Raw genomic sequence first — 26911 nt, forward strand, 5'->3', positions numbered from 1 at the left:
CCCGACTCAAACTGAGAGGAGCGACTCGCTGCATGCAAACTCATTGTTCATTGAAAGTTCAGGTACTTGAAGATGGCATCACAGGGAGCATGAGCTAAAGTACACATTGTATATACCTAAAGAAGGAGGATGCGTAGCACCGCCTGGCATCAAGCGAGGAAAGGAAAGAGAGCAGTTGTGGTCTGAAATGACAGAACAAGTCTCAAACATGAACGTCAGAGAAAAAGCAAACTTAGCTAGCAAGATTTGAAGCAAGAAGGCCTTTTAAAGAAACTACTACAGTAGAACCTCTGTGATGGAAACATCCCAGAGGTTGCACAACTCCCCAATTTACCGCATTTTCTCGAGAAAATGTGCCTCTACAATCCCACAGGCTCTTAGTCCTTGAACTGCCACCGTGCATGATGACGCGCAAGACCGTATCCGTCTGGGAACAGACTGTGTTACACCTTAAAGGTTCTACTGTATAATAAACCACTAATGTGCTGGGGAAACTCATAGAAGAAGCACACGCTATGAACTTACATACCAACCTGAATGTCAACTCTGAAGAAAAATCTCGAGTCCTACACAAACATTCACATACTCTGGTCTTCAATACATCTCACACTACGTCTACAACAGTGAGCAGAGGACGACAGGTGGTCGCCACCTCGTCGGTCATACATACTCGTATCAAGAGAGGCCACTGCTGCAGTCGACAAATACCAAAAGATGAATGTTACTCATGTTTTCATGTTTGTATATGTGCAAAATATCAAGCACCCCAGAGAGCATAAAGGGATGATTTAAATTAGCACAATTCTGACTTAATGCAATGGTGAAGGTATGCCTTCTTGATGATGACATTAAAAAAAACCTCTTTAAATAAACGTTTTTTGTTTTGCTTTGTTTTTTTTGCTCCAGGGCTCTCCCCCTCAAGTCATATACGGTACTGTATATATTTTTTCCTGAAATACACATTTTTATCTTAATTATATTTGGGGAATCGTATGCCCTTACTTTGAATTGGTGTTTAGGTAATTACATTATTTTAATAATAAAGAATGTGGAGAGACAAGACACGTGTGACAACAGTACACAATGCATTCATCCATCCATCATGATCAATAAAAAGATGAACGTGTTACTGCATGCTTTGAATAGTAAAAACGTGTGCCATCTGGAGATCATACATTCCTTGGAATGTGTTTTTGTTGAAATTTCATTGGCAAACTGTCATGCCTATCATATGGACACTAAAGAGCAATAACAGATTCTCATGCACACATTGCTACAATACAATTCGCAACTCAACATTATTTCTTGAACACTTTGACAAAAACTCCGACTGTGACAAAGAGCTGTACATAAAACATAAATGGCAATTAATAAATGAGAATAATACAATAATAACTAAATCCAATACTGTATTATTTTCTACTAAAAATGATCAAGAGCTCCCTTTGCATTTACATATATCATAAAGTAGGTGCAACGTCTAAGTCCCTCTTGTTGCACATTTTCTTTGAAACTACAGGGCAAGTACTGTTACCAGGTATCGGTATTGGGTCGATACCAGCCTTATTTCAAGGTATCGGGTACTCATGATGGCAGCCGATACCAATATTGAAGTTGTACAACCGCATATTTGGATTGGGCCTTTTCTTGGCTACTGGATTATTTGATTCATTTTAATTTATTTATTTATTTAAAAAAAATATTGGACATTTTATACAAAATACAGTATGTATGTATTTTAAGAATAAATGAAAAAAAAAGATAATAAAAAATTGACATTAATTTCATGCAATTTGCTTGAAAAAAATGCTTACTGGGCTATATAGGTCTTTAAAATTGCATGTAATTGGTTTAATAGAAATTTTATGTATCAAGAGCAGTAGTTACTAGTGGTATAGGTACTTAGTATCAGTATTGGTGGCAGCTCAAGACTTGAGTACTCAGTACTGGTGTCTGTCTGGAAAAAAAGTGGTATCGAACATCCCTATTTGAAACTGTTAGTAGATGAGAGCGGAGCGATATTGGAGTTGCTAACGACTGGTATACTGATTATACAATAGATGTTTATGGATGGCATACAATCACAGCATGCATGATGTCCCGCACGTCTGCTACTGTACAAGCTGAGCTGAAACGTAAACAAACAACTGTACTTTTCTAACGCATGCTGTTGTCATGTTTATTAGTTCAATTCTCCTATGTAGGCCTCTCTCTTGCTGCACTTTTCTTCATTATAGCGCCAGATCTCAAGCCTCTTCATATCTCCTGAGGGATACAATCTTCGACAAATGGAAGTCGGCCGGCTCCATGCTGGAGTGAAGCTCCTCACCGTTGTAGCATTGTAAACAAGCAGTGAAAGTCCAATAGTGCTATTATTTTCTGTTCAATAAAACACCAAAAACATCAGACAGCAGTTGTGCAAAGGCCCGGCATGACGGGGGGTAATGTAACGTAGCTGTTGTAACAGGCTGCGTTGATAAGCTACACCAAATAATATGATGGCTAAAAAATGGCTGATAACAGTTCAAAACCTGGCTAGCACGATGCACAACAAATATTAAATGAATAAAAAAAACGATGGAAAAGCACAAATCATGAGAAAATTAGCTTAGTTGTTGTAACAGGGTTCCAAATTACATGTGTCTCTTATTTTCGTTCATTTCTTCACTTCATGTATCAATACAATACTGTAACTGCATACAGAGAAATATTATTGCTATGTGATTCGAGACTGGCTCCTTGTACTACAATAGATTCTGTGCTGATGGCTGTTTTTTGACTACAGTCAAGTTGAAGAGCTCTTGATTGCTATGATTGCTATTTTTCCACACAAACCCCTTTTATACATTAGCTTCTTTCAGAGCTACCAACCGACAAATTGGCGATAACAAGCCAGGTACTCAAATGTGGTGCGAGAGAGCAAATATTTGAATCCCTGTGGGATACTTGTGGTTATTTTTCCTGCGACTTGAGATTTGAGTTGCAATATGTGCTTGTGATGCTGTTTGTCTAGTTTGAAACCCACGTTATCTCTGCTGCCCTCTTATCACGGGAGACCCCATGAAGGGAATGGACATTTGTTTCCTCAATCAGATTTATTCTTCTTCCTTTTCGTAGGGAACATTTTCAACTACTTTGTATTTAAATCTCATCTTGGCCACACACAAATCAAGTCCATATCAGTTTTGTGATGTCATTGTTTCGAAACTAGTTTGTTATATGAGCTCTGTGGCAGTGGTGTGCATATCTTAATATTAAAACACTGTATATATTGGAAATATGTATGTTTTTGTCAATTTTCGTTTTTTAATCTCACTCTCAAAAACTGTAACTTTAACGGGCTACAATATAATACTCTCTGGAATCTATTTCATAGAAATTATTATAAATTGTGTGAATTAAAAATATAATAAATATTCATGTAAACATATACAGGCTATATCTATATTTTACTAGGGATGTTTACTCCCACTTTTTTTTTCATACCAATACAAGTACTCGTCTCCTGAGTAGTCACCAATACCGATACCAAGTACCAATACCACTAGTAATTCTGATACATAAAATTTCATCCGAAAAACAATGACAGATAATTTTAAAGAAAAACCTATACTGTATTTCCCTATATATCATTTTGCCTTAAAACGGTATTAAATTAATGGCAATTTTCAGATCTTTTAATTTCTAATTCCTGAATGGAAAATGGCCTCCTTAGATACCGGTATAGATAAATCCCATATAATAATAAGATTTACTGTTGCTTATTTATTGGAGAATGTTGAATTTGTGTCATTAGGGACAAATTAATAAATTATGTCAAATTAATCAAATGAAGTGTTCAGGCATAAGTGATCTGGAAATCATAAGTGAAGTTGCCATGGATCCAACACATATGTTTATCTCATTATTACAAGTTTTTTTTATTTTGCTTTATCTAATAGTATAATTGCAAACGTTATCTTTGAGGCAACTTAACTATTCTGTTTAGTAGAATTTGTTGTGCTCTTTTTTTTTTTTTGTCCAAAAATGTTCTGAATTAACTTTAGCAATTATGCTTTCAGACTAACAATTTGCATTAGTCTTCAGCTCTTGTTGTGTCCACTCATGTTCATGGGTACAAATTCCTTTACATCATTTTCTGTACACAATTTTAAATGAAAACATGTGGGGGAAGAAAAAAACTATTATTTTGTCCACTTAATGGCAACAGCATTTGAGAGCCTGTTTTACAGATCAACACAAAATTCAGGAGACATGTCTATCGCCAAAAGTCTCAAGGACCTACACCTAAAACTGAATAAGATTTTGGTTTGGAGCAGCCATTTGTGGTGAAATTAATGACTTGGACATAGTCCTACAAATGAGCCCCAATCAGAACCAGATCTCCGAAGGACTAAAATTGCAGGCCATGGTGCCAAAAGAAATGAAATAACTTCTTCAGAAAAGTGTAGATTAACTGACTACATTGAGTTGCATTAATTACATACATCCAATTTAAAACTAATATGCTGACAAAACGGATTCAATTGATGGACAACGACAAGCATATTTTGTGTATGTGCTTGCCGTTTTATTACAAAGTGACATCGCTGTCAAGAAGGCAACGTTTGGTGGAGGAGGAGGAGGGAAGCAGGGCAAGAAGGCGAAGGTGATGTACAAAAAAGGACTTTAATTACCACAAAACAAAAGCCAACTCCAAATTGCATGAGAAAACAAAACGTGGGGAGGACAACAAGTAGCATGACGGGAGGGAAATGACAATGAACCGACACAGGGGAGACAGGAGACTAAACACACACACACTAATGACACAACAAGACACACCTGGGGCAAGACACAAGTGGCTGAGGGCACTGATTGGTTGACACGAGGAAGGGCAGGATTACACTTAACAAGACCAAGGGGGACACACAAGGAAAAACAGAACCTAAACATGACAGTCGTCAGCTGCTGGCCTGGTATAATAGAATTGGTTGTAGAAGTTAATTTTGCTGGTCCATACGAAAGACAATTGCTTGAACAAAGTTGTCTTTCGCAAAACTTTTAAGCCACCTGGGGTGGTGGGGGGATCCTCCTTTTTACTAGATCGTTGACATATAAGTGTCCCCTAAAGGCAAAATCTTCAGTGTGTGGAATCATTTTCTCTCCTGCGTTCCCATTTCAGCCCCCACACTGTCTCTCAATCACTGCACGTTAACGTCTCCAAATTCATGGTGCTCTTGCTTGGTGCTACTGGCAGCCATAAATTACATAGTGAGTAACATGCCTGGAGGATCACAATCCCCAAACAGAACCAGTTTGATCTCTCCACCAAGCTGCATTTACAAACAATGAATCTTACGGCAGGGAGAAAACACCAAAGCCCTCAAAGGAAACCTAAAAGCCACAAAGGTATGAGTAACCTTTATTAAATAGAGGACAAATATCTCCCTTTACGGACACATTTTCCAACTGGTGCATCGAGGGTTTGTTTTCTAAAACTCCAAATGGCCTCTGTGTTGCCGATGCACTATTTGCGCTGAAATTACAGAGCAGCTTGAATGAAATTGATTTGGATAATATGTTGAGGTTGAAGCAGGCTGGGTTAAATTACATGGTACAACAAAATAATCAAGTGTTGTATGAGTTCTGTTTAAATTGTCATTTAATATGAGTATTCAGAGACGGCATTCAACTCTGGAAGTGGGTGAGTATGTTCAGCAACAACAGGATTGGAGTTCACTGGATGAATAAGAGTTTCAGTTTGATGGAAAAGCGGAACAGCAGAGCCTCTGCAATTGAACCATGTTACGGTAAAAGCCATTTGCTAGCGTGTACAGTAGGGGTGTGCCCAAAAAATAATTCTCATAAGAATCGCAATTCTCATTTAGTACGATTCAGAATCGATTTTAAATGTCCCAAAATCTATTTTGTTTAAATTACTTTGTACTGTCTTCCCTTTGTTTGTGTGTGCCTTTATTGGGAGCGCTGTTCATGTTGTACCCGATTTGGCCAATTAGGGGCAGTGTGGTTCCACGCGGTCTGATACACTGTTAAGGTGTAGCCACATTAGAGAGTAGAAGGAAAAAGTCCCGATCAAGTTATTCCAATAAAAGTTGTTTTTTTTGCAGCGTGGAGACGTTCTTTTGAGTGATAAAAGTGCCGTGAGTAGTGCACTAGTTAGCATTAGCGAGTCAGACTGGAGTAGATCATTACGATTCCTTGAACATCTATAAATTGAGGCAAAAATCATTGTCAATCAAATCATTTTGAATCAAAAATCGTCCCTAATCGAAAATCGATCCTGAATTGAATCGCACAACCAAAAATCGGAATCGAATCGAATCGTGACACATTCAAACCCCTAGTGTATAGTATTTGTATCTGTCTCTATTTGGGTTCTCAATAAATGCCACAAACTAATTGTCTTCAAGCTAAACCATAATTACACATAATTAATGGTTATAAAATAAACAAAAAAAAGTATGACTAAAGAAATAAGCTCACTTTTTTATTGATTTAATAATTAGTTTATTAGGTTGTTTTTGCTAACTGTGTTTATGTTGTCTATGCAAGTACATTTTTGTTAAATTTAAACATATTAGTTAGTATGCAAGTATGTATAATTACGCAGGAATGGGTAATAAAAATACAAACTTGCCAGGAAAGTTTTAAGTAGAAACAAAAGACCAAAAAAAAGCAACGGTGCTATTTTACTGTTCATCCATGCATAATAATAAATTGTAAAACCATATCAATACCATATCAAAAGCAAGTTTTTAACCATTTTAGAGTGTTTGTTTATTTTAATTATACCTACCCCACTTAAATCTGATTTTCAGAAAAGAGTAAACAAATCATTGGAGTTTAAATGATTCTCTAATTACACACAATTTGAACAACAAATTGCCAACACCAAGCAGCAGCTATTACTATTCAATTAGCACAAGGGCTGAGAAAAGTTTTTTTGTTTGTTTGTTTGCTTTTTCTACCTAGACCAAGCTGAACCACAGACATTTTAAAAATACATCACATGCTTAAGCTCCACAGAAGCAAATAAATGCCAAACATTCATACTAATCCTCGTTTTTCAAAACCAATAAATAAGAGATGCTAGAGGTGCTGTTCTCGCCCTCATTAGCACTCCTCGACTCAGTGTCTGACAAAATTTGCAACCCTTTATATGCAACATCCTGATGAACATTCCAGTTGCACTAATACATTCATGACATGTTTTCCAGGAGGAGTTCCAGCCATCCATTTACAATAGTGTTTGTCCTCATTAGGTTTGCGGGTGAGCCCGAGCGTATCCAGCCGTCTTTGGGCGGGAGGCGGAGTACATCCTGGACTGGTTGCCAACCAATTGCAGCATTGGTGAAGTTTGCCATTGGAAAATAATCTTCATTATTCTCAATTACATCAGCTAAGAATGCACATTACATATGCTTGACTGCAACTGCCTTCTATGAAAATCTACAGCAATAGAATTTTGTGTTATCAGTTCATTAAGGTTATTTCAAAGTGAGTCTTCCGATGGAATTTAAATTGGAGTTTGCATATTCTCCCCTTGCTTTGATGAATTGAAGACTTGAAATATTCCATGTGATTGACTGGCGACCATTCCAGGGTGTAGACTTTCTTTCGCCGAACATGAGCAGGAAAAAGCTCTAGTTACCACGCTAATGAGGACAAACGGGATAGGAAATGAGAAAATGGGGGATGCATGGTTAAACTTGGTTTGGTTTGAAAGTTTAACCACTGTCAGGGAAGTGATTGTGGTCAAAGTTACGTAGTGTATTATCTTAGAAAGTAAATCTTTTTTCTAGCTTTTTTCTCCAGTTGGGGGCCTGTTTTGACACAGGTTCTATGAAGGAGATGCCCTTAATGACTCCAATACTCCCTATTTATCTCATTTATGAGTAAGGTCGGCTAGCTAGCCCTTCCAGAGGCTAGTTAAGTTTAAATTTCGGACAAAAAGGCACAATTTTATAATCCTTTAATTTTCCAAAATGTGTGTGCTTTATAATCTGGTGTACCTTATGTGAGGATGTTTTCTTTTCAAATACCTTCTTATTTACTGTCACATTCACGTTCTCATTCTCATTTCAACACTTATGTTTTTGTCATCCTGAATTCCGTTTTCAAGAACCATGGGAAATGTAGTCCTAAGGTCACCATAAATGAGTGTTTCTGGCGGCGTGGTTCCAATGTTACAACGTGTCTTACATTGTATATACAAGACACAATATAATTTGGGTCTGTGGGACCGAGACAACCACCTTGATAATGGGGAGCGAGTTAGTTGGCGTATCTGATGGGTGTATTGCTTGTTTACAGCTGTTGAACCGTCAACCAAAATAGCATTTCGCATTCACACACTCGCACGCACGCACACACACACACGCACATACACATTCTCAGCCACATACAAAATAAAATAAATTTAAAAAATAAAAATTTTAAAATTTTAAAAAAAAAGAGAGAGCAATGATGATGACATGTCAAATCAGTAAAATTACTGAATGAACAATACTGAGCTCTCCAGAAAAAAAAGGAAAAAAAAAAAATTGCATTTCGCGGCAAAAGTGATAACATATCCACCGAATACCAGATTGAAGTTCAAACTTGCTAAAGACTAGTGCATTAATCATAAATTAACTCAGATTAATCACACTATTAATTTGGACCATAAATTATCCTTTAGCTGATGGCTACGTTTAAGGTAACACAGGTTGTGTTTTAACAATAAACATAATTACATACATTAAATTAAAGCATTTAATAAATGTTTGCGTATCTCATTTTGAATATTTGTTCAGGTCAAAACATTGGGGTATTTTTTTTCCATTTTAAATTAAGCAAGTAATTAACTGATTAGAAAAAGAGTGCAGTGGATCGAAAAATGTTGAAGACGTCCTCATAACATGAAATGTCAAAAGAATGAACACATAACCAGTGTTTTTCAAATTTGGCGGGGAAAAAATGTTGAAAAAAGCCCTTTTCAGTGAACAAATACCTGGTCTGAAACTAGCATAATAGCACAAAATCTAGCAAATTAAAATATATTAGAGTGTAATTAGAATAAATTATTTGACGTAAAATGCTTCATGAAGATAATGCACTTAATAATCCAGTGGGCAATATGGTCCGGAAAATACGGTACTAAACAGGCCTTACCCTGCTTACTTAGTACTTTAAGAGCGAACCTTTGCTTTGGATCCTACAAGCGCATATCGGCCATTACCCAATCTGCCATTAGAGATGCATCTTTTCCATGTACTCACGTGCTGGAGTGACAGTGCTGCTCTCCTGCGCCCGTGGAGGTCCACACCCTGCCCGAGTGCAGGCACTGAGGTGGAAGAGGTAGAGGCTGCCCTCTTCTAAGCCCTCCACCTGCCAGTGGGTGGTGTCAGGCCCTGCGATGTTCATTTCCCGGGAATCGAGCACCTCCTTTGTGGTCTCATTAACTACAAGAAAGGCCTTACGTCAGTTCAAGAGAGACCTGGCGGGCGTCTGAGACGTCAGCAGCACATGTTGTATGTTAATGGAACAACAACGCTGAAATAAGGGTCAGCGGCCGGGGGATGGGGGAGGAGGAATAGGTGTCACGCTCACTCATGCGGAAAGCAAATGTCGCAGATACGTGTCGTGACAGGTAAGCTGAGCAGGAATACATTAAGATGTCAAGAGGGAGATGAGGCGAAATATATACGGCTGAAAAGAAATGATGGAAGCGTTTTAACAAAGTGGAAGTTGATGAAGAGGGGAGGGAGCCAAACAGGGGGGATAAAAGTGGGTAAACAAAGCAGCAAAGTTGAAGAAAGCTAGGAAATGCACAAGAAAGAAAGAAAACATTTGCATAAAGTGTAGGCGGTGCAAGGAAGTGGGAATATAGGGGCAATCAGGAGCAGTCAAACATATCACCCGACATGCATTATAGATCAAAGTGCAAGCGCGTGTGTGCCGAGTGTAAAGCAACATCGATGCCAATGTTGAAATGCAGGTGAGGGTTGATGCTGAGCCAAAGCAGCTCACAGCCAATTTAGGAGCTTTCATCAAGTTAGTCATCAACTAATTTAGACGCACAGAGTGGATTACTCTGCGGCACTTTATTGGCACATTCAACACACTGCTATATTTTGAAATGTGGCAGCGATACAAGAGGACCGCGTGTTATTAAATCACAAAGTAATTCAGCCAATGAGAGTGTAAAAAAAGCAAAGCCCCTCACTCACTAATGATTCTCATGCACTTGGTAAAAGCTTGTGAATGGGGGAGGGCGGCAGGGCAAAAACAGCCTCGACATGAATGATTGTTTTGGGGAAAGAATCTGCAGTCCCACAGGATGGGAGACGTTAGAAGACTTAAAAAGTCATCACTCTTTTGGGTGTTGGAAGGGCTTAGTTCAGAACTAAACATTGCCATCTAGCGTCGAATACTGATGCATGCAAATGAGAGGAGAGCCTTTTTTGATTCCAATTATTTCATATTCAACCCAGAACACTGATTCAGTAGCGAAATCAAAATGCCTCACAACCTTTATTGTGAGATAAATCTCTATGGTTTGCCAGTCTGTTTTTCTTAAAAGCTCTTTCAAGTTGACCATTTAAAGTAAACTAGTGAAGTGGCAATGCAAAAAAGTGGCAAAAATTCACACTAGGCATCGGCCGGCAAATTAAATGTAGGTTAAACCTTATAGCGTATATGCTTAACCTCTTACCTAACATTTCTGCACACATAACATTGTATATAATGCCTCCCACAGCACGTAAAATCAAATGTTAATGTATAAAATCCCAGAGGGCTCCACTATAGGCCAGCCATTGGTTATTATGTGTGTGCTTGCATGTGTGAGAGAGTGCCTGTGTACACATACTGAGGTGATACTGCAGGAGGTAGCCAGTCAAGAAGCCGTTTGCCACCAGTGGTGGACCCCATACAAGCCGGATCGACTCTTTCTGCGCATTGGAGGTGGTCAGAATGGGCACTTGATCTGGAACTGTAAAATAAGAGGAATTATCATCTTTCTTAAGATACATGCCATTGTTGTGCATGTGAATGCAATCAAATCATTTTTGTTGCACATTTATTATTCTTATTCTCAAATGATCATTATTTCAATGTAATTTTAGTTTGCTACATTACCCCAAGATGAAATTCAACTCACACTCTGCCCTGTAATTTATGCTGCATTAGAATCTCTCCAAAAATTAGGTGCCATTTTACATTTGATTTGATAAATGTATTTGCATGTGTGAAGGCTGTGAGTGCATAAGGTTTACCTACGTGTTAGGAGCTGTTTTTATAAATAGTAAGAGTTAACACCTCACCTCCTTCTGGGGTGTTGAAGGTGACGGGGTCACTGCTAGGCCCATTTCCCTTCTTGTTGAAGACGTTGACAGTGAGCCTATACTCTGAGAAAGCGTCAAGGCTGGGCACAATGGCGTGAGTCCTCTTCCCGAGAAATGACAGCGTGTGGCGCTCATCCAAGATCCTGTCAGGATTCAGGAAACTCCGCTTCCTCAGACAGTGAACCTGTAAGAAGGCGGCAATGGTGAAATGCTTCGCAACGCACTTTATGTGGTGAATCTGATATTTATTTTTATTAATGGGACTTAAATGTTTGTAACTTTATTAGTAAAGTATAACAAGCCTGTTTGGACCCTCACACTAAGAAGTCAGCATCAACACTCAACCTTATTGTTGTTATATTATATGAATGTATCATGGGGTGACAATAGCTCATCATTGTAGCCTGTTGACAGAATAAAAGTAACAGCTTGCATCATGACAACTCTTTGGGTGCCCTTGAGCAAGGCACAAAAACCCATCAGAAACTTGCCTCAGGGGTGCATGCACGTCCTATCACTTTGATGCATGTGTGGTGTGCTTCACTTTGTGGTGTGCAACAAAAATTTACGTGTCTAATGTTTCTTCTTTGCCCCTGACAGGAGTTTAATTACACTGCAACATTTGGTGAGGTGTGACAAGAAAAACGACCAATGAAGCATCTTCGTGTTGTGTTTTCTTTCCCAGACAGGCTGCCATCTGGTGAGGTGTCAAAAGCCGCCTTCACACTGACTTCCCTCAAAATTGGCGCATCAGAGGCGTAAAAGCATAAAAGACATTTATCTGCCGATACTTTCAGACAGAACTCAACGGGGCGAGACATTGCTATGTCTGTGTGTGAATTCAAACAGCCGATGCGGCTTCCCGCTAACAGATGGTTTGATGAGTGGTGGGCTTTGCACCAATGTCTTGTGTGACGTATTTGATACTTGTTTAACAATCTCATATAGTGGTTCATCATTGTACATTTGATTGTATTTTAACTCTGAATTGTTCTACATGGTGACCTTGAGTCTCTTTAAAGGCGTATTATGATGATGATGTTGATGATGATGATGATGATGATTCAGGACAGCTACTCAGGAAAAAGGTATAAAGGAATTTAAAAATGTGAATTATCTTCCATGTTCTGTATTCTGTTCTGCATCTTATTGTCTTGATTCTTTTGAATGCGGCAGGACTACTTCTTCGGGTCACAAATGACCTTTTGATGAATGCGGACTCTGGCGACTTTTCTTTACTGGTACTTTTGGACATTAGTTCTGAATTTGATACAGTCTACCATGTTATTATGATTGATAGGCTGAAAACTTAGGTTGGGCTCTCTGGCAGTGTTTGACAGGAAATTTTTGGTTTCCCTTGGTGAACATGTATCTTCAACTGTCCAGCTTAATTCTGGTGAACCGCAAGGCTCCATTCTAGGGCCTATTTTATTCTCAATTTACATGTTACCGCTAGGATCAATTATCTGCCGTCATAAAATAGCATTTCATTGTTATGCTGACGCGACTCAGTTATATATTTCAGTAAAACAGACTGATTTTAGCAATGAATTGGTTTTAGCTGATGTTCAAAAGTGGTTGACAAATAATTTCCTGCAATTAAATTCAAACACAACAGAAGTTATGATATTTGGCCCAATAGAAGTCTCAGATAGGCTACCATCCTTACTTGGCCCTCTTGTTTCGAATATTAGACCTTCTATCCACGTAAAAGAAGCTCATGCAGTCATGCTACTTGCAACTGCGCAACATTGCTAAAATTAAGTCGGTTCTCTCATTTGAGGATACCGAGAAAATTGTTCATGTCTTTGGATCGTCCAAACTGGATTATTGTAATTCTTTATTTACTTTCTTGAATAAGAATTATTTGAACAAACTAGTAGTAGTTCAAAATTCTGCTGCACGACTGCTTACTAGAAAAAGTAAAGAACTCACATCACCCTGATTTTGACATCTTTACATTGGCTGCCGGTACAATTTAGAGTTGATTTAAACATTTTATTAATAAATTTTAAAGCACTCCATGGCATGACACCAGAATATATTATTGAGCTTTTAAATCCGTATAGACCAAAAAAATTGTTAAGATCCGCCAATCAAACATTATTTGCAATTCCAGATTCCAAGTCAAAAACTAAGGGTGATCTAGCTTTTGCTGTTAAGGCCTCGAGACTCTGGAAAAGCATTCCTAACCATGTTAAAATGCGGAGTCTCGAACATCTTTTAAGTCGCTTTTAACCCTGGAGAACCTAAGAACCCTTTTCTTCTTTGGAAAATTATGAATTATACATTAAATGACTGCTATAAGTTCACTGAACATTTTAACCCTTGTTTTTTGAACTAGCTCAGAGTTGCTAATTTATCACAATATATATATAAAACATACTCCTAGGCATTCTGCAACATGATATGAAATAGATTAACAAAAAAAACACAATTTTACCATCTGATGGTTTGTTGAGAAGATGGTTTTGTTTGGATTGATTTCCAGCTCAACAAAACAGCATGTTGCCAGCCATCTTGTCACCACCACTCTGGCTTATATAAGTGCAATATTCATCCACTAGATGGCCCCATGCAGGGGTCAGAAGTGGCACTCTGGACTTCTGAAGTTACATTTGTAAAAAAAAAGGTCTTTGTTATTTGAGTAGCAGAATTTATAGGGGCCAAATTTGACCCTGTGGGTTCTCCAGGGTTTTAAAGACTTATTTTTGGGGCTTGCGTTTTCTGATTACTGTACATTGTTTGACTTTTATTGTATTAGTATATTTGTATGTTTGTTCTTTTTTTATATCTTCTTATGTCTAACTGTTTTAACTGCCTGTTGGCTTTTATGTGTTAGTATTTTATTTGTTTGTAAAGCACCTTGTGCTGTGTTGCTTGAAAGGTGCTATATAAATAAAATTATTATATAAATAAAATTATTATTACAGGTCTGAATTCAAAATCATTATCTGCACACAAATAATTTTGGGGTGGTGCATGATGAAAACTTACGTGGTACCCCTTTAGGTGTCCTCTGAGTGTGGCTGGCGGAACCGGGGTCCAGCTTACTCTCAGAACAGTCGAGTTAATCACCTCCACTGCAACATCCCGTGGTGCGGCGGTGGGAACTAAAGGACACATGGAGGGAGGTCACGCAACTCCTACAGTAACTCACAAAGTCCCTTAACACTCCAGTCCAGCTTGTAGACGCAGGAGCAAAGAAATGTTGGTGCAAGTGTTTTTGGTTGAACTGCTAATGGTGGTACTAAATGAGCAGGCACATATATTTGAAAGCATAATGCCCCAAATCATCTTTTACGTAGTGGCGGGGGTAGACCAAAAAAGACTTCTACATAATTTCTGCACTACATGGTAGCTGGAGAGGATGGAAGCAAAGCAGACACTAGAAGCAGCAGCATCGCGCCTCAGTCGGCCTACGCTGTGGAGCGCGTCGTGATCTAATAAAGGTCGCACAGATTCTGAGACAGAAACGGTATATTTCAGATCTCACAGCTCTACAAAAGGTTATTTGCCACCTGCTGCATTCGAGGGAGGGAGAAGTCACTACAGCAAAGCGGCACAGTCAAACAGGAAAAAAGGAAAGAACTTAACCTGACACATTTTCCCGCAGACAATGTCGAAAGACGACTGAAGATGGGGTGGGGTACCACAAAAAACAAATAATTAAGAAAGCCATAAACAATGTGAGCCAATTGAGCCTCAAGTTAAGAGTATTTACAGTAATACACAGTGGCACCTCGGTGTGTGAATACAATTTGTTCCTGTGGAGTGATCAAAGTCCGAATTGTTCAACCTCTGAGACATTTTTCCAATAGGAAATCATGTAAATGCAATTAATCAATTCCCAAGCTCAAAAAACTGAAAATTCCCATTTTAATTTCTATTTATGTAAAAAAAACATGAACAGTATTTAAACAATAAAAAATAATTGACCTTTTTTGTTGTGGTGTAATGGCATCAGTGGATGAAAAATGCTGTATTAATGCATGTTTTAGTTCAGTGCTGAGTTATGGGCATATTGTTAGACTACTAAGGTTTAGCGTTTAGCGTCAGGCACGTTGTAGAACAGCTATAAGGGGGGTCCTTGTGCCAGTAATTACGGAAGTAGTCACGTTAGTTACAATGGCGCAATAATCCCCTTCCGAAATCCACTGTGGTTGGTAGCACTGTACGTTTTTCTTTGTTTCCACTGGAACTGCTGTCTTTCTTTGGTCCCATGTAGAAGACAATTGTCCTGAAAAAAGTGAGTATTCACCCGCTCTGACTGGAAATGAGCAGCGCTTCCTCTCTAACGCGACGTGAGCATTTGGCATCGCTCAGCTTCACTCGGCTACCCGTTCAAGGTACGTTTGGCTTTGCTAGGTTTTTGCTTGGGTGTTCGAACTCTGAGAATGAGGTCAAACTCCGAGACATTTTTTACTCAGATTTTTGGTCGTTGTCCGATTCGTGCAAGTCCCGAGATGTTTGAACTCCGATGTTCCACTGTAACTAGAAATAAAAGTTCCCCTGACAAATGTGTGTGAATGCTGAAACGTCATAGAAAAATGTCGGACGATAGTACTAGTTAATTCTGGGTAAGACCATTTGAGAACATATTGTGGACTGTGCACGGGTGGGTAGCAAATCAGCAATAACAAATTGAGTTGCTTTGTGGTTAATTAATTTGACCCAACTTTTGGGTTAAGCAAGCAACACAAAAAGTTGGGTCAATCCCTTTTTGACCCCATTTGGGTTGTTTTTGACCCAAGTGTTATGAGATTGCAATTCACTGTAATAAAAATTACAAGAAGACTTTTCAACTGTAATGTAATTATCATATAAGCTAACAATTGTCCACACTTCTTCTGTTTCTTATTTGTATTTTATTGCAGTGTGGATCACCTTTGGCACCATGTTTCCTCTCACAGGTCAGCGTTGGTGACACGCCAGACTTGTGGTTTAGGGGAGGGAACTCGATTGTCGGTGGAGATATGATATTTACGTTATGTGTATAGTTTGATTTGATCTCAAGTACACTACACACACTTGCCAAATTTATACTTTGTCGTGTGTGGTCTATCACATAAAAAAAAAACATTTAGGATGCTAAAAAATGTTTGTGTACACTTCTTAAAATGACTTCCTGGTGTTTTTCAGCAGACCATAAGCTATTAAATCAACAGCTCCTCTGCTGGTTACGGCAATGAAATGCACTCCATTTAAAAAAGACATTAAAAAATCATGTTGATTTTCACCTCTTAGGGAAATGTTCGATGCACTGGAGCATGAGCGTAAAAGCTTGTCTCCCAGCATTTCAACAATAAATAAATATCATGCCATATTTGTAGTTTCTGACGCAATTTTCACTCACCATCTTCTCCAGAATAACCCGTAGCAATTTTAGGATCCGGTCCCCAGCCGTGGCTGTTCCTGCTCTGAATTTTGATCTCGTACGGGATGAATGTTGACGTGTTCCTCACAACGAAGGAGTGTCTTTTGACCAGGTGTTCTGTCCATGTGTCTTCCACAGCGAGTTTCCTGTAGCTCACCTTGTACTCCAGGCCTGGGCCATTGTGTTCAACAGGCAACAGTGGCTACAACGGGAATATTTCATTGGATCGGATCCCAATACATGGAAATGTTGTAGTTCAGTAAAATCTTACCTCCCAGCTGATGTCCATTTGATGAGGCAGGTGGCCTTGGATTTTAATGTTTTCTGGGTTCCTATCAGGAGCTTTGAAGGGTATTTGTAAAAATGATGATTCTTAGACATTGCATTGTGCACACACAGTACTGTCAACTGCTGCAACAAAATGCTGTGGAGCAAACTTCTTCTTTGAGAGGTTCAAAGGGAGAACTAAGCTTACTGCTTCAGAATTACAGTGTGTAATTTGGCTGGCCCAACACAATAGAAGAAAAAAAAAACTGCATCTGAGCAGAACGCACGGATTCAAGTGAGAGAGTGAGTGAGTGAGTGCGTCTCACCAGCTGGGGGGGTTTTGTAGCGCTCAGTAGGCTCACTCGGGGGGCCAGGCCCAACAGCATTCACTGCGTAGACTCTGAACTGGTAGTTAAGATGTCCGTGGAGTGCCAGCTCGGCTGTTGCCTGGTTACCAGGGACTTTGTGGAGCTCTTTCCACTTGCCTGGCTCCCATTGGCTCTCCTCATACTCCACAATGAATTCTGTATTCATGCAGGGGATCAGGGATGAGCGCGTTTAATCGTCATCAAGCACATACTCATTTGAACTTCTGAAATCATATCGTATATGGACATCCTGTTTCTTAAGTATTATCTTAATGAAGGTCAATATGCGGTTCACCATGAAGACTGCTGAGTTAATTTAATTAATGTTAACTAATGCAATGTGATGATTAAATGAAGAGAATCGTAAACTAAATGACCTAATAAAAGAAAATGTATTTTATATTTTTAAATATTGCCCTATTGTTATCAAAATAATAATAGTATTTTGCACATTTAGATGCACAGGTTAAACACCTATAGTAGCACAAAATACAAGTTAAGCAGGCACATCACAAAATGGAAAATATTTCAATATTTCAATTTCTTTCTGCCTTATTCTATAAGTAGTTGGGGACAGTAACAGTATGATTTAATTTAAAAGGAATAATGAGAGCCGCTTCCATTGGATGACAAGCAAGTCGGCTTTGTTCCCTCCCACAAGCGTAAACATCCCTTTCTACCCGCACCCGTCAACCAAAATACCAAAAGAAAGAAAATGTACTCATGTGCACAATGCACTTTGCATTAGGCCTGTGTTGGGCATGAGAAAAGGGCCCAAAGTGTCTGTGGACATTAATTAAAAAAAGAAACCCATATTTTACATCCATTTTGTCTCACCTGTGACGGAACTGTTGTGGTCACTGCCAGGTACCCACGTTAAACTGATATTTCTCTTATTCTCGAGTTCACTTATCTCTACGTTTTGCGGGGCATCAGGAACATCTGCAACATCCAGGTCATACACAACATAAACAATGGATGTTTAATAAAATGTGTCACAAAACATTGTAAGACACCAACAATTTAAATAAGCTACTTGCGTGATTTCTCATGTGGTAATCAGTTTTACATAATATTATCCACTCAACATTATATAACAGAGCACTTAATTAAACACTTTGGTCCCTTCTAGGCCACAGTTTGCGGGACAAAGTTAATTTGACTGTTTTTGCCGTACACGTGATATGATGATCACAAAAACAGCATTATAAGGATGACGGGTGTATTTACATACATTTGTACAACAAACAGCACATCACAAACTGCTGCAAATTATTGCTCTCAATGCAAAGACACATGAAATTGGACTATGATTTGAATTCACAGTCTATTGCATCCTTTCCACCCATGGCCAATGATTATGTACTGTGTAGGTATACAGTATGATGAACAGGAGCAGCTTACCAAGAACTGTGAGAAGTGCAGTACTATTGTCCTCATCCAGACGTGTTCTGGCCATGCATGAGTATAGTCCCTCATCATTCAGGTTCACGTTCATGATCTGCAGCATGCCATCACCCACGAAGTACCTGAACATACAAAAAACTTTGATTAGGTCATGGTATGCATATTACCTGAATCAGCGGAGAATTGTTATTGCATCTGCAAACCTGGAATGCTCTTCTGTGGACAGTGTCATTTTCTCCCCGTCCTTTATCCAAACCACCTCAAAGGAGTCCTGCAGACTTTTGTCATACTCGGCTTGACATGTCAACTGGGCTGTGGTACCGCTGATGACCTGCATGTCCTGAAGTCCATTTACAATGTGTGTGGGGTCTAGCAACAGAAAGTCAAAGAGGAAAATGTATAAGACCACACAAAAGTACATTTCATTAAAAAATAAAAATAAAATAAAAAAAACATAACCATCCATTTGGGGGTGAAATCCTATCCTGGCTATTTGACTGAGTTATTGTTGTTATTCAATAACTAAATAAAAATACTATTTTATAAATAAAATACATAATATGCAATATACAGTACTGGTCAAAAGTATTAGAACACACCAATTACGCCAGTTTTTTTGTATTGAAAGTCAAGCAGTGCAAGTCCAATGAATAACTAGAAATGGTACAAACGTCAGTTAAGTGGTGAAATGCCAAAGGTCCAAAAATCAAAACTGAAAATGAACATACATTTCAGAACTAGACACAAACGCACAGTCTCTAGACTTTAACCCTATCAAGCTTTTTTTAGGATGAAGTGGACAATAAGAGTGAAAGAAAAGTGTCACCCGTTTTTGGGAAATTCTGCAAGAGAGTTGAGATATACCCGCCTAAGGTGGCAACTTTGTGTCAAAAGATTAGAATAGTTTTTTTTTAAGTGGCTGATTCAATTATTTGTTTTGTGTCTTGAAATGTTTATTATATGATTGTATTTCAGAGTACATTGAGACATTCAACAGCATAAATGAATTTCAATTAAAGAAAAAAAAGGAAAAATGGTGGTTCTGAAACTTTTGACCAATGACGACAATATTGTTTTGCACACATTTTCTTTTTTTTCCTCCTAGATTTGAATATTAGCTCTTTCAGGCTAGCACCAAAAGTCCTCATCCACTGCCATCCAAAACCCCTGTCACCCTTAAAGCTAATTTGCTAATTTACCTCAACCATTTACAACTCTTAATAATTTGTTCATTTGTCATCATTTGTGTTCATTTGTGCTTTGCCCTTTAAGAACTATCTTGTCTAGTAATGCTTAAGCAATTTTCTTATTTTGTTGCGATACCTTTCACTGCCAGCACAGCCGTGATAGACAACTTGCCCTCGCTGTTATCGGCAACACAGATGTATTCGCTGCTGTCTTTCTTCTCCGCACTGGATATTTGTAACGACCCGTTCTGAAGGGCAACAAATCTTTCTCCCTCAATGGTTTCTGGAGTCTCATCTTTGGCCCTGAGAGAGAGCAAGAATGCTTTCACATACAGTAGGTGCTGCATATCTGACAGCAAAGTCCATTATGCAAAACTAAATTAAAAGTCATATTTTACAGTGTTCACGCTATCGCATATTTCCTTCTGGATGAATGGACAAAAATTCCTACGCATACACTTCTTGAAGAAAGTTTTCTCAGAACAGTGTGGTAAATGTAATAGGGTGAATAAATCCATCCATCCATCCATCAGGTATGAATGTGAGTAAAATGGTTGCTTGTCGATATAAAAGTCTGTTGGGATAGGCACCCAAATGACAAGAGGCATAAAAGAGGGATGGAAAGAATGTTTGCACCCAAAGTTTGTGTTCTATAGTCACAATTACTTTTTTGTGTGACATAAATTGTCATCTTTGTGACTGGCATGGATTTCTATCCCAGTCAAATTGCCCTCACAACTCCGGCAAGTATATCTAGTTGGTAACAACCACAGCCGTATGTCATACAGTGGTGGTTCCCATGGCAATGAAATGGCTTTTGAATGGTGACTTTGAGACATACTGTGTCTCAAAATACTTTTTTTTTTTGCAGCTGTACATTTCAATTCAACAAAGCCCATTTCTCAGGCTTATAATCTCAATCCATGTCAGTAAAGTTTTTAAGTGGATCATCCCCAGACACAAGCTAGTAAGACCAAAAAGTGTATCGGGAGGGACTGAGATCCCTTTTAAAGGAAATGAAGCAGAGCTTTAATGCTCATTAATAGAATCTAATTAGCCCCAATTTCGAGGATGGCAAGAGGATAATCTCATTAAACAGACAGAAGCCTGTGTGGCGTGAACACCTCAAGCAGCGTGGATTGAATAGTTGACTCACATGCTGCAGTTTGGCACTTTTTTTCCTTAGTCACACTCGCTGATGTGTTTATTTGTGACTAAGACACCCCCGCACCCCCCCAAAAAAATCGTGCCACATGATGTGTCAGGTTCTTCTGTGCAATTTCTGTGAAATTTCTCACCAACAGTCCCGTGCTTCTTACCAAGAGATAGTGGGAGGTGGCGAGCCGAAAGCACTGCAGTTCATGGTCACGTCTTCACCACGTATCACTGCGTACTCACGGTAGTCCTCGGTCAGGATCAGAGGAGCCATATCTACAAGTGAATAAGAAAATTACTAATCGAGTCTTCATTTCTAAAATAAAAAAAATGCATTCATCAGTCATCTTGAGGCAACTTTCATTTGTCTTTGTTTTCCCAGACTTAGAATATTGTTTAAAAACTGAAACAATTATGTTTTACTGGCACTTTAATACCGCCATGCACAGCATTTGACTATCCGCCCCAAGAAAGCGTGACTCACATTCATGAGAAATATACAGTGTGAATCTTTTCATGTAAAAACGGGATTGTTGTTTCAAAGCAGCAATGATAAACAATTACGTAAAGAGTAAAAGAACATCATTACAAAGTATGTAAAAAGTGGAAACAAAACAGTTGAGCTGTCAAAAATGTATGTTAATAGATTTTAACACAGAACTGAATCTTGAAAAAAAAAGAAGAAAAAACTTGAAGGCAAAGTACAAAAGCTACTAAAGCAAAGTGAAGGGCACATTTAAAAAGAAAAGAAAAGAAAAAAAGAATACAATGTTTCTAGAGCCAATTTCAAATTGGATGCAAATTAGTGAGTCCTTGGCACAAAAGTGTAATAAAAGTAAATCTGCCTTTATAACATAAGCTAAGGTAACCCCATCTTATGATGTAATAATGCTCTTTATTGAGGTATTCATTTTTCAAGTCTCAAATTAAAGCATATATGCACAGCAAAAATAAACTTGTTACATTACCTGTGTCAAAACATGTCTTGTCATGTCTAATTACAGTAGGTTTTTATCGTGTATTGTATTGATCTCATGTACACATTTGCAAAGTTTTGATCATATCTGCATTATTGCAATTTATTTATTTTCATAAGGACTTTGTTTGTATCTGTACATGTTTTATATATAATATATAAATTGTTAAATCTATATATTTGTCTACTCTCCAGGTATTTATACATATAGTGGATTTTTGCCAACATATTAAGAGACACCAAAGAAAGGAGACATTTTTTTTTTCAACATACTTGGTGAAGAAATATGATTATTATTGTGATCGATTGTGATCTCTTTTTTTTACGCAGCCTACTCACTCATGACCATGATGTTAATGTTGCCAAGAACCACGCCATGTCTGTTGGTTGCTTCGCACTGGTATACGCCGCTGTCATCTGGCATGGCATTGTGCAGCACCAGTGTGTCATCGAGCACTCGTTTATTGTTCAAGGGGTCATCTGAAAAAAGAAAGACTAAATTATGTTAAAAAAATCATTCTGATCAAATCTCAACCATTATGATTATGGATTAAAATATTTGATCGCATGGCCATTGCACTTCTAAAATACGGAATTGCTGCCCCCTTTTCAGCTGTAACAGCTACCGGCACCTTTGGAAAAACTTTCTACAGCAATGTTTGTCCTTTCATCCTGACAAACATTTGTACTCTGTCTAGTTGAGCTGAGTTGTGTTTAGTAGGGTTCAGGTCAGGATGCCCAAGTTCTTGCACACCAAACTCAACCAAGCATTGCACTGGGGTACAGATGCTGGAACATAAAAGAGGAACTTCCCTAAATTTGTTCTACTCAGTTGGAAGTAGCTGCCTTGAACATTTAAGTTTTTATGGTACTACTAGTGTCTATAGGGTGTCATTCTTTTTCAAGAGTCAAACTTGTCTCTTGTGCTGTAAGAAAAATACAGTAGAGTGCTTGCTTGTCATCTTGAACTCTCTGTTTGACAAGAATGACTGATGTGCAAACAAATGCATGAAAACATGACTTTCCATCACCCACCTTCAAAAATGTGTCCATTCTTCCTCCACATTATGTCAGGTTGCGGTTTCCCGCTGACCGAGCACTTGATGTGCACATCAGTGCCGATCACGGTCAGCTGGCTGCCAGGCGGCTCTGTCAGCCACTTTGGAGGCTCTGGGAGATGGAGAGAAAAGAAATGTTGTATTTGCTTGGTGTTAAATCAACTGTTATCACGATGAGTCAAAACAAAAGTGCCCACTGTGTGCTTCATGCATAATGAGCACCTGATGTTGACTAACCTTCTACTATTACGTCAAAGTAGTGGACAGCCTGCCCAGCTGAGTTCTTGGCTAAGCACATGTATTTGCCTTCATCACTTTCCTCTATTGCAGCAATGGTCAATAATTTTCCAAAGTTGTCAAATTTTGCTCGAGTGGTAAGCTTGTCTCCCATCTTCATCCATTCTATCTTCGGAGTGGGGCTGCAACATGATACATTTAGATGTTATGAGCAGTCGAGAATATGAAGCTAAATATCATCAGGAATTAATCAGAACTAGCGCTTACTTTCCTCCCGGTACACACTCAAGCTGTAGTTCTGCTCCTTTCAACAGCACTTTCTCTGTCTGGACACCAGAGGGCAGCAGAAGGCTGGGTGTTCTCACAGGGGGGCCTGCCACCACAATAGAACGCCACTCACTTTTATGCATTATTGCTATCAATGCTCATATCAGTAAAAGCTATTTACAACTCCCAGTTGCACTGTTTCATATTTTCAAAAGTAGCGCTGATATGAAACATCTATATTTTTCTGGGAAAAGAAGAAAGGAGGCAGGGGGATCACTCACTGGCATCATTGATGTTAGCAGATTCATACTCTGGAGTCCCTGCAATGGAAAAAAAAAACATTGTGAGCAGAATATACAGTAGTTTAAGCAGCTATCACAAGTTTTTGTGATAGCTGCACACCCTGACAATATCACACACCCTAAAGTCTACTGCATAAACTAGACTGGACAAGCACTGCATTTTGGTATGCATGCAGTAAAAAAAAAGAAAAAAAAGTTAACTATAGGCAATTAAAATACCTGCAAAAAACGGTCCTATGTTCAAACACTTTGTCAGAATGAGTTTTTTCCTAGTACCAGTTCAGAGATGTCTCCTAGAGTAGTGTACTTTTTGATTGAACGCCAATACACCTACATGGCTTGACCTCAACTGCCATCGCGGGCTTCTGGACGATTGTGCGAATGCGGAGAAAGTCGGCAAAGCAGCAGTAGTCCTGACGACTGTCTTTCTGTAAGGCATGAGAGAAGTACAGGCTGCCATCAGTGCCCATGGAAACCCTCTCATCCTGCTCAATGTGCTGCAGACCTGAAAAACAGTGCAAGTTTCTCTTAATGACATGATACTGATGCCAAAACAAAACTACTCAATTCAACTTTATTTATAGATATGCTGCACAAACATTGTGGAATGATCACCATAAACATTTTGACAATTTCACAGGCTCATTCACCTTCGAAAAGCATGGATTCAAAATATTAAAGAACAAAAAAAAAAAAACATTTATAACATACAATTTTCAGAAGTCTTTTCTAGGTACTACTCAGCTTTGTTTGACAACAATGAAGAGAAAGAGGGAAATGCTTTTTTTTTTCTTGTATCAATAAACACATGACACGCATGCAAGTTGAATGCTTTTTCCTCTAAATCCAATTTTTATTTATTTAATTTTTAAACACATTTTGTCTGCATAAGTGTGTTGAATTAAAATTACTTGTATGCAAGTGATGTGTCACTTGAAAGCTTTTAATCTTTAACCCTGTTAGATGGGCTTCGCTTAAAATCGACATTTTGGGAGATATTTTGGTAGATTTGCATTCGCAAACGTAAACACGGGTGTAACTTCATCATAGTGCAGGCACACGAAGCTGCCGTGCCTCCAACAAACCTGACAGTTTGTTTACAGAATGTAGACTGCACTTGCCGCAAAAACAGGCGCATCTTAATTTTCGAGACAGGGCTATAGTTTAACGTGTTTGTATTTGGTTGATCGCGCTGCCCGTCACCAGGTGATGCATGAACGATGGCGTTGACCCTCACGAAAATTTTTACTACCTACTAAACACTTTATATATATTATATTACTTCGGAAAACAACTGTCACTAAATCTACTGCAAAAGTTAAAACTACATCAACCCTGCAAAGGGAAACAAAAAAAAGCAATGCCACAAACACTGAACAAAAATTTATATTATTTTCTGTTCTGCCGAGTCCAAATTGTGGATTCTGGGCAAGTTCTGAAATACACACCAAGCGTGTACTGGTTCACTCCGACCACTTGGAAATTCAAAGTGCACCAAGAACGGAGTGCCAGTGCTCGCACTGGGTGCGCCAGTGTATTGGGCAGTAGAAGATGTAAACGGTACTATCAACTGCAAGGCGTGTGGCCTGACGGGATATAGACATTGTGATTCACCATTTGTGTGCCGTGGGCAATTCTCAAGTTGGTAAGTTACAAACTTTTTTTGCGGAAGTTTGGGGTTTAGTGGCGCTTGGAGCTTTTCTTAAGGTGGTGGGTGATAGGTTGGCTAACGTTGATGTTAGCTAGCAGTGTGGGCTAGCCAGTTGATTAATTACTACTAAGCCGAGTTGTGAACAAAACACAAGTAGCCGAGTGGTGCGTTTGAAAATTAATGGGAGCAGAGCGCACTTTGACTCTCCGAATTTACGCACTCTCAGTGTAGTGCATGGTCTTCAGAACATATATCCGAACACGTCCTCTGAATTCAGATGAATAGTTTTGCAAACCCAATGGTCTGAATTTGATGAATCTGCAAACAAATCTGTACATTTACTGACACTACCAGAAAACCGATACACAATGATAGTTTAATAGGTAAACAACATAGTAATTGTTGGTCGCAGTGGATGTAGAACTGCACAGTATAATTTGCTAATGAGAAGGAAAATATGAATAACGCCTCCAATTGTCATTCCAAAATAATTCTGTATGACCAATTATTTCGATGCAACGCTTGCATTAGGGTGTACCTAATGGAGTGTTGGGTGACTTTAATGCCTCTGTATTGTATTAGTGTTACAAATATTGCCCCACTTTTTTGGCGGGTTGAAATTTGGGGTTTGTATAATGTAGTCTTATACTTGTCTTCAATGGAAAGTGTACTTGAATGGAACCAGTGAACTGCTGGTTTGCACAGACCTATTATTAATGTCTCGGGTCACTGAAGCTTCATTTACAGTCTCATTTAAAGCATAGCCTTAAGTCATTGCTTAAGTCAATACACAAAGCAAACTCGTAAAACACTTTGAGTACAGAGTTATGTTCCATGGCACTTGGGTGAACTGAGCATCTATTCTTATGCATTTGGGTCGTATATAAAAGAAAAGCACAGCGAGCACTTCTTTTGAGTTCTGACTTTCTGTCATCTGTTTGAGGGTGTTTTGAGAGGCAGACACTTAGCTTAGTCCTCTTAGGGAAAAACAGAGGTCACCTTTTGCTCAACAAATCACTCTGTTTTGGCAGAGGTTGGAAAACACAATGTGAGGTAAACTCAAGTGAGGATCTTTGTTTGCTTCACAAAGAGTTTGAAGGCTGCTCTGATATCCAGTTAAAAAGTCTTGAGCGGCACCTATTTTGGACAATTGTATGCAATAATTCCAATTTTGCGTTAACAGTTTGAGATAGGCCCTATTCTTTGCCTGCTGCACACAGCGACTTCTAGAAAGGCATGCTTGGATGACTTTGGGGTGGACGACCCCTATAAACCACAACAGAGTTGGTGGGCACAAGAGGCCTCCGTTCTCCAGTCCTACATCCCACA

At 38.8% G+C, this 26911-nt stretch overlaps 1 protein-coding gene across 13 annotated transcripts in view; it reads right to left on the bottom strand.

Moving 5' to 3' along the window:
• Positions 1-26911, bottom strand: part of LOC144033962 (neural cell adhesion molecule L1-like protein) — a 73506-nt gene that overhangs the window by 16336 nt on the left and 30259 nt on the right. For 5 of the 13 annotated variants that reach the window (XM_077542410.1, XM_077542438.1, XM_077542401.1 and 2 more), the window contains exons 6-26: positions 24266-24436; positions 23911-23949; positions 23630-23735; positions 23363-23544; positions 23103-23237; positions 22407-22547; positions 21256-21367; positions 20073-20239; positions 18953-19118; positions 18747-18871; positions 18180-18284; positions 17301-17498; positions 16979-17049; positions 16687-16909; positions 14928-14963; positions 14328-14443; positions 11310-11514; positions 10856-10978; positions 9264-9446; positions 671-691; positions 117-182 (exon numbers count right to left, since the gene is read on the bottom strand). In XM_077542410.1, the coding sequence (XP_077398536.1) occupies positions 117-182; positions 671-691; positions 9264-9446; positions 10856-10978; positions 11310-11514; positions 14328-14443; positions 14928-14963; positions 16687-16909; positions 16979-17049; positions 17301-17498; positions 18180-18284; positions 18747-18871; positions 18953-19118; positions 20073-20239; positions 21256-21367; positions 22407-22547; positions 23103-23237; positions 23363-23544; positions 23630-23735; positions 23911-23949; positions 24266-24436 (2691 nt within the window). The remainder of the gene's footprint in view (positions 1-116; positions 183-670; positions 692-9263; positions 9447-10855; positions 10979-11309; positions 11515-14327; positions 14444-14927; positions 14964-16686; positions 16910-16978; positions 17050-17300; positions 17499-18179; positions 18285-18746; positions 18872-18952; positions 19119-20072; positions 20240-21255; positions 21368-22406; positions 22548-23102; positions 23238-23362; positions 23545-23629; positions 23736-23910; positions 23950-24265; positions 24437-26911) is intronic. The other 8 variants (XM_077542500.1, XM_077542483.1, XM_077542475.1 and 5 more) reach the window with 4 other exon arrangements.

This window comes from Vanacampus margaritifer, chromosome 1 (genome assembly GCF_051991255.1).
Source record: "Vanacampus margaritifer isolate UIUO_Vmar chromosome 1, RoL_Vmar_1.0, whole genome shotgun sequence".
NCBI lineage: Eukaryota > Metazoa > Chordata > Actinopteri > Syngnathiformes > Syngnathidae > Vanacampus > Vanacampus margaritifer.